We start from the raw sequence: 13,850 nt of genomic DNA, 5'->3' as shown, positions 1-13,850 counted from the left end.
TCTGTATTCAGTTTTCTCTCCAAGGGGAATTTTGCCTCACTGGGCCTGAGTGAAGTACGGGCAGTGGTCCCAGAATTTCATCTTGTATTGCCCATCTACTAACATCTTTCATCCTGAAGGATTCACTGTGCCACTGAAATGCACCACCATGGGGCTGGAGGCCATCAGGCAGGATGTGCAGGGGTGCACAGAAATCAGTGACATTTTGGCCAGTGATCCTTTAGCAAACATCACTTATGCAAGGGCTGTGGGATGTGTCATGGTTGTGCAGAGCGGAAAGGACCACAGACTTACTCTCTGTCCCACCAGACCCACGTTGCAGAAGGATTGTCGATCGAGTGAGCTGCTCAGCGAGAGATGGGTACCTGAGAATTATGAGACGGAAGTGTCCTCCCTGGGAATCCCCCTCAGGTATCCGTGACCCACACCCCTCTCAGCCGAGCATCATCAGCAACATCCCATGCCAAGAGCTGACTCAGGGATGTGCACAGTTTCTAATATAGCTCTGTGTATTCCAGGTGGGGTTCACTCAGCCTCTAGAGGAGAAGAGAGCATCTGAATGCAAACAGGCTGTAGAAAAGCCTGTCTCTGCTTCTGTGCTAACTATCCAGCTTTAGGAGTAAACAGTAATTAAGGGACCTTCCCAAAGGGAGATGAGAACTGCTGGGCTCTGTGCTGAGCCAGAGAGGAATTGGCTGGTCTGTACATTTGTGTGTATGTATTTAAAAGTTATAGTTGATGAGGAAGGAAACTAGGGATAATGCCTAACTCTCCAGAGGATCTGATGTCCTGTACATTCTCAGGATTCAGAGAGACCTGGAGAAAGTTGACTAAGATGAGACATAAGCACCTAGAGCAAACACCTGGGGCTGTCACTAAGGGATCAGAGTATCAGAGGGGTAGCCGAGTTAGTCTTTAAGGGATCAGAGATCAGTACTTCTCATCAGTAACTATCAACATATTCTGCAGCACCTTTCATTGACTGATCTTCAAAACACCTAGCAAAGGAAAGTCACTATGAACCATCCCCATTTCACTGATCAGTAAACTGAGACACGGGGAGACATGACTTGTCCAAGGTCACATAACCAGGATCTTTCTGTCAGTAAGTGACCACATGACAACAGGGAAAGGACTCATGGTCTTCCAGGGCTTCTTTACTGGAAGGGAGGAAGGAATTCCCTGGGGTGCAACCTGGAACTGGGGACAGCCGAGCCCTCTGGCATAACAATCTGGGCCCCCTCTCACAAGATGAGGCTGTGAGAAGCTGCAATCCTCTCAGGTCTTGCACTTACACAGCCAGACACAGACAGGGACACACCCAGCTGCAGGTTTATGAATGATTTCACTAACCAGCCATGAAATTACAATAGAGAGGCTCCATCCAGCTCCCCCTGGCTCCCCAGCCTAGGACCCAAGAGCTGTACCATCTTGCCCTGGCCAAAAGACTGACCAGTATCTGTTTATTTCCCTGTCTTCCCTTCCCTTAGTGTGGAGAGAAAAATACATCAGCCTGAGTAGATTTCCCTTTTACGTTTCAAACAACATCCTGTAGTAAGTAAAAAAAATATAAAACAGATTTATTAATTACAGTAAGATCGGTTGTTTAAATTATTATAAATAATAGTGTAAAGAACAAATTTGAAATCACAATCTAAGTTCCATACACTAGACAGGCTTTGAATCAAACAGTGTGTTGTGCTGATGGTACAAACATTCCTTCAATCTTCCATTTGCAGGCTAGAAATCCCTTCAGCCTGGGACCACAGCCCCAGTTCAGTCCCAGGTTCTAATGTCTTTCGTGTTGAGTTCTGTTGGGAGTGAGGCCAAGTGATGATGTCGCTTCAGATTGTATAGCTCCTGCCAAGTAGACAGAGCTTCATTTTCCCAAGCAAAACCCCCAGCACAGTTAGTGGAAAAGAACAGACACAAGATGGAGTCCACTGTCCCATGCCCTCCATGCTTTCAGAACTTTAGGAACAAAAATAACATATTCATACTAATATGATAATCATAGTCAGCAAATCATAATTTTCCATTGACATCTTACATGACATATTTTATATACATTGTAAAAATCACATCATAATCATATCACCATGGTAAATATGAGGCTGCCAGGGTGTTGCTTTCGGGAACAGAGAATCATACTTTCCTCCCAGGGGTGGCTCTAGGAACCAGCAAAGCAAGCAGCTGCTTGGGGCAGCCGAATCAACAGGAGTCCCTGGGAGCTCTAGTTTCTTGGTTAACTCCCTGCCTATAGAGCCAGCCCTGGAACAGGGAAGGAAGCCCCACCCTACCACCATCCACTCCCTCCGACTTCCCCCCACAGAAACCCCAACCCATCCAATCCCGCCCCCACTCCCTGTCCCCTGATTGCCTCCTCCCGGGACCCCTGCCTCTAACTCCCCCCCAGGACCCCACGCCCTATCTAAGCACCGCTGGTCCTTGTCCCCTGATTGCCTCCTCCTGGGACCCCTGACCCTTACTGCCCCCCAGGACCCCAGCCCCTATATAAGCCTCCCTTCTCCTTTTCCCCAACTGCCCCCTCCTGAAACTCCCCCCAAACTTCCTCCCTAGGGTCCTACCATCTATTTTCACTGAGTGCCCCCTAATTTTTGTGTAATGTGGAGGAGTAAATAACATTTCCTTATTAAATTTTTCCACACAAGTCATGATTTAGAGCCCTCTCTCATATCCCTGGTGTGACAAACTCCCTCCTCTGCCTTGGTGGATCCTGCACTTTCTGGAGGATTTTCTCACCTCAGAGGTTCATGGCAGCCCTCAGTTTGGCCACTTTTGCTAGAGACTGAAACCTGCCATTCACTCAGCTAACCTCGTCGCTGGCCAGCATGGGGGAAGCGAGAAGAACAATTCCCGCAGTCTCTGTGTCCCACCTAGTGGGTCGAGGACAGATCAGATCCCTCTTCAACTCAGATGTTGCCCTCTGATGTGCCTCACAGTCCACGTCAGCTCCTCCTGTGTCAAACAGGGAATTGGGGGATGGGTAGAACCAGGGCCCGAACTCTACTCTGGGTCCGAGTCCAGGGCCTTGTGGATAGCAGCGCTCTGCAACATCTCCTGAACCAGCTGTGACAGTTAACGCTCCTTGGGCCACTTCCCCATGGCCACCCCCCAGTATCTTCTTGATCCTCACCACAGGACCTTTTCCCTGAAGGCGTTCCTACTCCTCAGTCCTCCAGCAGCATGCCTTCTCACTCCCACCTCCTGGCGCGCCCCTCAGTATCTGAAGGGAGGTCTTTTTAAAACCAGGTGCCCTGATTAGCCTGCTTGCCTTAACTGTTCTAGCAGGTTCCTGACTGAACTAGGGCAGCTCCTGCTCTGATGACTCAGGGAGCAGAAAACTATTCATCCAGTGACCAGTATATTTGTCCTCTACCAGACTCCTGCACCCAACTTGTCTGGGTCTCTCACACTGGTTAATCATCTCTTTCCCAAGCTGTGAAGTCTCAGTCCTTTTAATATCTCCTCACACTGAAGAGTTCTGTACCTTTTATAATTTATCTTGGTTCTGGGCCTCCCTCAGTTTCCCCACCCAGCTCTAAACTGAACTCTCCAGTCCCTCATCTCACCTTTGACTCATTTCCCTGGCCAAAGATATCACCCGGTCACACCCTCCTTCTGGGTCTCAGGTTACAGAGGTGGAAATAGCTGGGCAGTTTCACCAGCCCTGAGGACCTCAGCAAAATCACATACCCAATTCCCACTACCAAACTATTCATAGAATCATAGAATACCCAGGTTGGAAGGGACCTCAGGAGGTCATCTTCTCCAACCTCCTGCTCAGAGCAAGACCAATTCCCAACTAAATCATCCCAGCCAGGGCTTTGTCAAGCCTGACTTTAAAAACTTCTAAGGAAGGAAATTGCACCACCTCCCCAGGTAACCCAATCCAGTGCTTCACCAACCTCCTAGTGAAATAGTGTTTCCTAATAGCCAAACTAAACCTCCCCCACTGCTACTTGAGACCATTGCTCCTTGTCCTTGTTCTGTCGGCTCTGGAGAATTGGCTCCTCTGAAGCACTAAGTATCTCTAGAGATTACTGCGTGTGAACTGTTCTCTGTTTCTCCATTGGAATGTAATCAGTTCCAATATTTAATCTTGTTCTCCTCTAGCATCTCACCCCTTCTTTGTTTCTTTTCTAACCCAAACAGTTCCAGATATTTCACTCTGTCTGACTCTGGCAGCCTCCCCCATTCTCAGAACCTGTCTGGAAAACCCGCTTTCTATCTGCTACACGCTTTATAGAGACTGGGTGACCAAACTGAGTGCATGTCCAGAGCAGGTTATTCTCTTTGCCATTCCTTAGGCATCTGAACATTGTCTTTGTTTTGGCCATTTCTGCAACTGGGCAAGAGTTTATCAATGAAATCAAGAGATTTTCCCTGTGGTGTGTTCTAGTTGGGATGGTTTCCCTGCTTTACATTTTGGAAAAGGTTTGCTGTTTTCTGCATTCTCACATTTTGAGGAACCGAGTGTATGGGGAACAGCCCACTACAGTGGCTCTCTAGCTGGGCTGGTGTTTCCTGCAGGTGCCTATTAAGGTTTCCCACACTACGATGTGTAGGAATGGGCATTATCTGGGTCAGTTCTTTATAATTCATTTCTCTAAGTAATAAAATATTTTTCAGTGTGAAAAAGCAATCAATCTGCTTCACCCATGACAACAACCTCCAGTAGTGCATGCAGTGTCTCATGTTAACATTGTCTCTCTGTCTAGGCATTTGTACTGCAACCATCACCTTAGAGCCTGGGCACATACAGGAAGTCAGAGGAACGTACGGTACATGCACTAGACACCATTCTGCCTCAGAATTGGACACCTTCTCCCCTATTCCATGTCAGATTTCAATACAACTGACTTCACCAACCCCTCCACCTTCATCCTGCTGGGCATTCCTGGCCTGGAGACAGACCATGTCTGGATTTCCATCCCCTTCTGCACCATGTACGCCATAGCTGTCATGGGGAACTTCACCATCCTCTTCATTCTCAAGAGGGATCCAAGCCTCCATGAGCCCATGTACTATTTGCTCTGCATGCTGGCTGTCACTGATCTTTTACTATCTACGTCCACCATTCCCAAAATCCTGAACATCTTCTGGTTCAGTTCCAGAGAGATCGATTTCAGTGCCTGCCTCACCCAGATGTACTTCATTCACTGCTTCTCAGCAATGGTGTCTGGGATCCTCGTGGCCATGGCTCTAGATCACTATGTGGCCATCTGCCATCCTCTGAGATATTCCACCATCCTGACAAACTCTGTGGTGGCCAAGATCGGCTTGGCCGTGGTGCTGTGTGGTGGTATGCTCGTAATGCCCAAACCATCCTGGCAAGGCAGTGGCCATATTGCAGAACCAACATCATCCCCCACACGTACTGTGAGCACATGACCATGGTGAAGGTTGCATGTGCTGACATACGCGTCAGGAGTTACTACTCCCTCTCTGTGGCATTGTTGATAATGGCTGTGGATGTTTCCTTTATCTCCATGTCCTATCTCCAGATCCTCAGGGCCATCTTCAGCCTGCTCACAAAGGACGCCTGGCTAAAGACTTTTGGTACCTGCAGCTCCCACCTCTGTGTCTTCTTCACATTTTGCATCCCATCTTTGTTCTCTATCCTCACGCATCGGTTTGGCCAGAATATCCCCCTGCACTTCCATGTTCTCCTTGCTAATGTGTATCTCCTGGTGCCCCTCATGCTGAACCCCATCATCTATGGGGTGAGGATCAAACCGATCAGAAACAGGCTGCTCTGGTTCTTCACTTGTAAAGGGACCTAAAGTTCTCTCCCACTGCTTTGGCTCTCATACTGAGCTCCGTGCAGAGCTGGCTGGTGCATGGTGCCGCACCTTCTTCCCTGAATCACTGACTGGACAGTCAAAGAGACATTAAATCTTTTCCTAATCCTAGTGTGCAGTGTCAGCATTAGAACCTGCGGAACTGGTCTAGGTAGAACTTACTGGGTTGCCAACTTTCTATTGCTGGTAATGGACCCAAGACCCCATGCTGTACCCCATCTCTCTTTGCCAAGGCTCTGTCCCTGTGCCTCCTCTTTCCTTCATATTTTGCTCCTTCTACTCCCTACTTTCATCACACTCTGGATCTGGAACGGGTTGCGGAGGATTGCAAGGTGAATAGGAATCCAAGGTACTTGTATGCCAGTGGTGCAGGGATAGCAGAGAATCACTACTGTCACCAGGGAAAGGCAACGTGTACATGACGGCATCCTACTGAGAAGACTAGACAGGCCTGTAACTAGAGCTGAAATCCAGAGAACAGAAGGGTGTGCTTCTGTCGGGTGCTAAAATAACGGATATGGACCGAGCTGAAAAGGATCCTAATGGGACGAGGGTAAGATTGTCCTTCACGTGGAACAATCTGATATGGCTAGATTGTCGCTGGAACGTATCAAGGGGACTATGCAGACTGGGGACAGACACTTAAGGAAAATCGAGGCCCAAGGTGATATTCAGTGGGACTCTGCCGGTTTGCACTAGAGAACGGGCAAACCAAAGGTGTGACAAGATTATTGGTGAGCAACAGATGGCTAAAAGGCAGACGTACAGGAGGGAAATAGACTTCTAGGATGGAGCTCACCCAACTGATTAAGAGCTTTACAGGAATTGGAGGATATGGTGGGAGAATGTCCAGGTGACTTCCACCGCTGGAATCACAACACTGAGAGGGAAGAAAACACACGTAAGAGAAGGATACAGCCGTGGACAAAAGAAATTACATAAGGAGGACAGGTTAGTGTAGATACCCGTCTAACTGGTGAACTGCGGTGGTGAGAGTCAGTGACACGCCAAACGGCAAAATTAACGATTGTGTGAGGAGCACGGGAAAAAATGGAGAACTACAGCTACTGTAACTCAGGAAGTGAAACCAGATATTTATAGGGATAACACAAACATGGTGGAAGATAGTAAGTCATGACTGGAGTTACAGGTATTAAGTTATGTACTGTTTAGGAAAAGAGAACTGAAGGCCACACGATGGTGGAGGTAGCATTGTATATAATGATGAGGTAACTGTAAAGAAAAAGAATTGATTGAAATGGATAACGACAAGTCCTGGCTGGGCAAAAATCACACGGAGAAAGAAACGCTACTAGAGCCTCCCTGAGATACGTGCTTTGGGTGTGGTTTTCTACCAGATCGTTCGGGATCTGATTGGTATTGGATAGAGACCTCTTTAAAATGGTTTTTTTAATGACAGTAACACTAATGGGAATGTGTGTGATCTTGGGAAGACTTTAACTTCCAGATAAGACCGAGGACAAGTGCTAGTAAAGAATAACACGGGCTCAGATTTTCGGATGTGAGAGCTGATGGATTTCTCACCGAGGAGGTGAGAACAACAAGAGGGGATGCCATTTAGATTTGGTTTGGTGAGTAGTCAATCAGACAGAAAATGGTTGTAAGGGGACAACCTTGGTCAAGTGATCATGAAGCTTATTTCACTTCAAACTACTGATGGAAGAAAAACAAAAAATAGATCTGGGACTTACGGCTTTTGCCTTCAAAAGGGCTAACTTTAAAGAATGAAGGAAATTTAACTAGGAAGTGGATTGACTGAAGAACCTTGTGGATCGAAAGGTGGAAGAAGGCCTGGAATTACTTTAGAAGTCAAAGTTTTGCAGAAACTATCAACGAGTCCTTCAACCCCAAGAAACGGGGAAAAAAAATAGGTCAGGAGTTGTAGGCGACCCTGGCCATTGTGCACCCAGAAGGAAACAGGCACTGAATTCGGAATGCCAAACCTCCCCAGCGGGTGTGTCTTTCTCCCACAGGGCTGAACATCAGAGAGGCAAGAGAGTTGTGGTGTCGGGATGGGCTCCAGGACACCAAACGCCTGGGTTACAGAAACGTGTCCAGGGTGGAAGAGGTAAGGACTCTCCACTGGTGCATTGCAGCAGCTAAGATGTGGAGCTGTCTTTCCTTGCCAGCCTCTGTGAGCAGGGCCTGCCTCTGGCTCACAGCCTCACTTTGCTTTATGTTAGCAAAGTCTTGACCATTTCTTTAGTTCAGGCCTTACGCCTCATACCAGGCCTCTGATACCAAGGTTTATGTCTCAGGGCCTCCTCTTACTACACCATGTTTAAGAAGGATGAATTCAAACTGGAACAGGTTCAGAGAAGGGCTACTGGGATGATCCAAGGAATGGAAAACCTGTTTTATGAAAGGAGACTCAAAGAACTTGGCTTGTTTAGCCTAACCAAAAGAAGGCTGAGGGGAGATATGCTTGCTGTTTATAAATATATCAGAGGGATTAATATTAGGGAGGGAGAGGAATTATTTAAGCTTAGTACCAATGTGGACATAAGAACAAATAGGTATAAACTGAACACTAGGATGTTTAGACTTGAAATTAGACGAAGGTTTCTAACCATTAGAGGACTAGAGTTCTGGAACAGCCTTCCAAGGGGAATGGCTTTAAAACTAAGCTTGATAAGTTTATGGAGGGGATGATATGGTGGGATAACTTAATTTTGGCAATTAATTTTGGCAACTGATCTTTGATTATCAGCAGGTAAATATGCCCAATGGTCTGTGATGAGATGTTAGATGCAATGGGATCTGAGTTACTACAGAGAATTCTTTCCTGGGTGCTGGCTGGTGAGTCTTGCCCACATGCTCAAGGTTTAGCTGATCGCCATATTTGAGGTCGGGAAGGAATTTTCCTCCGGGGCAGATTGGCAGAGGCCCTGTAGGTTTTTCGCCTTCCTCTGCAGCATGGGGCATAGATCATTTGCTGGAGGATTCTCTGCAGCTTGATGTCTTCAAACCACAATTTGAGGACTTCAATAACTCAGACATAGGTTAGGGGTTTGTTATAGGAGTGGATGGGCAGGATCCTGTGGCCTGCTTTGTACAGGAGGTCAGACTAGATGATCATAATGGTCCCTTCTGACCTTAAAGTCTATGATTCTATATGGGGAATGGCCCACTACAGTGGCTATCTAGCCGGGCTGGTGTTTCCTGCTGGTGCCTATTAAGGTTACCCACATTATGATGTGTAGGAATGAGCATTATCTGGATCAGTTCTTCATAATTCATTTCTCTAAGTAATGAAAATCTCATTTTTCAGTGTGTGAAAAGCAATCAATCTGCTTCATCCATGACAACACCCTCCAGTAGTGGATGCAGTGTCTCATGTTAACATTGTCTCTCTGTCTAGGCATTTGTACTGCTACCATCACCTTAGAGCCTGGGCACATACAGGAAGTCAGAGGAACGTACGGTACTCGCACTAGACACCGTTCTGACTCAGAGTTGGATACCTTCTCCCCTATTCCATGTCAGATTCCAATACAACTGACTTCACCAACCCCTCCACCTTCATCCTGTTGGGCATTCCTGGCCTGGAGGTGGACTATGTCTGGATCTCCATCTCCTTCTGCACCATGTACGCCATAGCCATCTTGGGGAACTTCACCATCCTCATCATTGTCAAGAGGGATCCAAGCCTCCATGAGCCCATGTACTATTTCCTCGGCATGCTGGCCGTCACCGATTTTTTACTATCTACGTCCACCGTTCCCAAAATGCTGAACATCTTCTGGTTCAGTTCCAGGGAAATTGATTTCAGTGCCTGCCTCACCCAGATGTACTTCATTCACTGCTTCTCAGTGATGGAGTCTGGGATCCTCGTGGCCATGGCTCTAGATCGCTACGTGGCCATCTGCCATCCTCTGAGATATTCCACCATCCTGACAAACTCTGTGGTGGCCAAGATCGGCCTGGCCGTGGTGCTGCGCAGTGGTATACTCGTAATGCCCAACCCCGTCCTGGCAAGCCAGTGGCCATATTGCAGAACCAACATCATCCCCCACACGTACTGCGAGCACATGGCCGTAGTGAAGGTTGCATGTGCTGACATACGCGTCAGTAGTTACTACTCCCTCTCTGTGGCATTGTTGATAATGGCTGTGGATGTTTCCTTTATCTCCATGTCCTATATCCAGATCCTCAGGGCCATCTTCAGCCTGCCCACAAAGAACGCCCGGCTCAAGACTTTTGGTACCTGCAGCTCCCACCTCTTTGTCTTCTTAACATTTTGCATCCCATCTTTGTCCTCCATCCTCACACATCGGTTTGGCCAGAATGTCCCCCTGCACTTCCATGTTCTCCTTGCTAACGTGTATCTCCTGGTGCCCCCCATGCTGAACCCCATCATCTATGGGGTGAGGACCAAACAGATCAGAAACAGGCTGCTCCGGTTCTTCACTTGTAAAGGGACCTAAAGTTCTTTCCTGCTGCTTTGGCTCTCATACTGAGCTCCATGCAGAGCTGGCTGGTGCATGGTGCCGCACCCTCTTCCCTGAATCACTGACTGGACAGTCAAAGAGACATTAAATCTTTTCCTAATCCTGTGCCCGCTGTCAGCAATTAGAACCTGGGAACTGGACTCTAGTAAACTCACTCGGGTCTGCAACTTCTATTGCGCTGTTAATGGACCCTCCAACAGTCCCATTCATTGTACCCCCCACCTCGGGCTGCCAAGGCTCTGTCCCATATGTGCCTCCTCTTTCCTTCATATTTCATCCTCTACTTCCTACGCGCTGTCACACCCTGGTCATTTTCATCACCTCCTACCCACCCAGCCAGCTGCAAGGGAGTTGTTCAGATTTCTGTGCGAGGTGACGCACCGTAAGGCGAATTCCTGGGGCATTGATGGGTCTTGAAAACTCTATTTTTGGCAGATAACTTAGACAATTTGTGGCAAGAGCATCTGTATCTAATTCTAAAGTATAAAGATAGAAGATCTAAATAAATAGACTGATCCACCCACTCTAATCACTAACGTTTCACATCTTGTGGCGTCACATAAGGGCACACTGGTTAGCTTTAAAATTTAATATATGTATAAGAGTAGTGACAAGTTCCTCCTCTCATTATTATATTATTGTTTATTACCCAGTCTGCCCATCCCTCAATGCCACAACCCCTTTTCGATGAGCAGATTACCTTTCACAGAAAAGGTAGATTTTCAACGTGAGCTTTAAGTAATAAGTTGTACCAGATCAATGTAGATTCCTCAAGAAACGACAAAATGGCAAGCTGAGTTCTGTAAACTAGACAGGATTTGAGTCAAGCAATGTCTCAGCTCCCTGGTTACAGTTTTTCCAATCCTCCATACACAGGCTGGCGATTCTCTCCTTCCAGCCTGAGATCCCCAGCCCAGTCAGAGTCTTTCATAGTGTTGCCCTGTGATGGAAATTAATTTCTTACAAGCAAAAGCCCCCCAGTACGTTAGTTGGGAAGTTCAGGCACAAGGGTAGTCCAGCTTACATGAGCTGGTCATACATCCTTCATGAGCAGGCAGCAGCTTAAACTATAAGAGAAAGTTCTTCACACACCGCACAGTCAAAGTGGAAACTCTCGCGTGGGAGGTTGTGAAGCGGCACGGGTAGAACAGCCGTTATAAAGAGAAAACTGGATAAATTCTGGAAGTTAAGTCCAATTAAGGGCTGTTAGCCAGGAGGTAAGGAATGGTGTCCCTAGTCCGTTTGTCAGACGGATGGAGGGATGGGCAGAGAGACTCCACTTGATCTTGCCTCTTAGGTTCACTCCTCTGGGGTACCTGGCATGGCCACTGTCGGTAGAACAGATACTGAGGCAGAAGACCTTGATCTGACCCACTCGGCTGCTCTATGTCTCTTGCTGTCGATGTTCTTAGTAGGGACCGTTATCCATATTCTGGCTAACGTCCACCAGTATGTCCACAGATGAGATAGTTTCTTCCATGATCCCATTGTGTCATTGAGGGTCCACCAACTTGAATAATCCAGTCACAATATGCTTCTAGACTGGATGTAACTGCCTTGTGGGAATTACAGGAGCAAACATTTGAATACTGGTGCATAGTCAAGTTATGAACTTAGGTACAAAAATGATACATGCATAAAAAAAGGGTAAGTGATATTCAGTAATCATAACAGTCCATTCGATAATATATGAAATACAGAGTAGAAAAGCAAGCTGGTACTATCAAAGACAATGAAGTGAGTGTTTTCCCGCTATCACCATCACACCATGCTGAAATTGTCGCTCTCCTCACTTTCCTTGTTCAGTGCAAAGAATGCTTTGTGGCAACTTATAAGACTAACAGATGAGTTGGAGCATGAGATTTCGGGGGTGAATGTCCACTTTGTCAGACGCATGTTAATGGAAATTTCCAGAGGCGGTAATATATGTAGCCAGAAGAGTCTGGAGATAATGAAGTTAGTTCAATCAGGGAGGATGAGCCCGTTTCTAGCAGTTGAGATGTGAAACACAAGGGAGGAGAAATGGCTTTTGTCCTTGGCTAGCCATTCACAGTCTTTGTTTAATCCTGAGCTGATGTGTCAAATTTGCAGATGACTGAAGCTCAGCAGTTTCTCTTGGAGTCTGGTCCTGAAGTTTTTTTGCTGCAGGATGGCCACTTAAGGTCTGCTATAGTGTGGCCAGGAGGTTGAAGTGCTTCCTACAGTGTTTGTATATTGCCATTCCTAATATCTGATTTGTGTCATCTTTCCTTTCCGTAGAGACGGTCCAGTCTGGCTGATATACATAGCAGAGGGGCATTTGCTGGCATAATGATGGCGCATTATTACACCTTGGCTGGACTTGCGGTGATGAACACGTGTGATGTGTTGTGGCTGGTTCGCTGTCTAGGGTCCTTGTGATGTCGCTGGCTGTACGATAAATGCGAGCAGAGTGGCCGACGAGATTAGTTTCCAATAAGCACTATATCACCCACCAGGACTCTTTCGACTTGCTTCTTTACCAGATTCCAACTCACATCTACCCCACCGATAACTTTTCAGCGGTGTCACCTCTATCTTCTATATATATATTGGGTGGTTGCACAAGCTCAAGAGGGGCAGGACACATCGACCTCGACCACATGTACCCCTCCTTTGGCCCACCCCCCAGACCCCGGCCCCCAACACCTTTTGTGCCCAAGGTGCCATTCTAAAGTTAACAAAATACTAGCACCACCTCGGGAATCCACCGCTTTCCCAGACTGGAAAAGTGGATGCCCACAGGGTGCAGTCTACTGCAGGGACATGAGCCCGGGAATCTTTGCCAGCGCTCGATGTGAATCCATGCGCACGGCGGTGCGACCGATGCAAGACCACCCAGCAAAGCTACGCCTTGTCTCCCTACGCTGCCAGGCGAGCGACTCCTGTTTCAGCAGCGTCAGGAAACTACCCAAGCACCAGCCCAGGCAGAGGGACCCCGGCGGTGGACATGGGTCATCCATAAGGAGCACAGCCACGAGAGACACGAGACAAGACACGAGAATGATTAGGGGTAATGGAGAATTCATACAGACTGGGACTTTCACTGCTGGAAAAAGAAACGACTACGGGCGGCATATGACGGAGAGTATTCAATATAAAACAGCAACACTGGCTGTGGAAACAGTTGATAAGGTAAAGTTATTCCGCTAATCAATCGGACATAAACTAGGGTCACCGCACTGAAGCCTCACTCCTAACGCTGTGTGACTATGCCAGCAGCGCTACCATAGCACGTGGCAGGAGGGGAAAGAACAACGCTCCCCCAGCCAGCACCTCTCTCTGGCTCCAAGCTGCTGGCGCACGCGAGAGAGAGCTGGATGCGTCCTTCTCTTCTCTGCCACAGCCCAGGTGTAGCCTACTAGGGCTCACCAGCTTGCCTTTCCTCCCTATATCTTTTCCTATGGATCTATTTGAGCCTTTTGGGTTGATTCTTGCTTTATTACAATAGGTTTTAATAGGTTTATATTAAACGTAAGTTTGGCCTGTAAGGAAGGGACTGCAGCCACATCCTCTCTCGCAGTGTTCGAGTACT

The 13,850-nt window shown here is 47.5% G+C and overlaps 1 protein-coding gene and 1 pseudogene across 1 annotated transcript; both read left to right on the top strand.

Moving 5' to 3' along the window:
• The first annotated feature begins 4,809 nt into the window (after positions 1-4,809).
• LOC142046452 (olfactory receptor 52N1-like) lies at positions 4,810-5,807 on the top strand (annotated as a pseudogene).
• Positions 5,808-9,289: 3,482 nt separating this feature from the next.
• LOC116829667 (olfactory receptor 52E2-like) lies at positions 9,290-10,286 on the top strand. Its single transcript, XM_032788617.2, has one exon. It carries the CDS (start codon positions 9,326-9,328, stop codon positions 10,271-10,273), a length of 948 nt encoding a protein of 315 aa, XP_032644508.1. The 5' UTR covers positions 9,290-9,325; the 3' UTR covers positions 10,274-10,286.
• The last annotated feature ends 3,564 nt before the right edge of the window (positions 10,287-13,850 follow it).

Source organism: Chelonoidis abingdonii, chromosome 1 (genome assembly GCF_003597395.2).
Source record: "Chelonoidis abingdonii isolate Lonesome George chromosome 1, CheloAbing_2.0, whole genome shotgun sequence".
Lineage (NCBI taxonomy): Eukaryota > Metazoa > Chordata > Testudines > Testudinidae > Chelonoidis > Chelonoidis abingdonii.
The sequence above is the reverse complement of the archived record's forward strand: the minus strand, read 5'-3'. Positions and strand labels throughout refer to the sequence as shown.

Coding starts and splice junctions, on each gene's coding strand:
- LOC116829667 (XM_032788617.2), top strand. CDS start 9,326: ATGTCAGATTCCAATACAACTGACTTCACCAACCCCTCCACCTTCATC.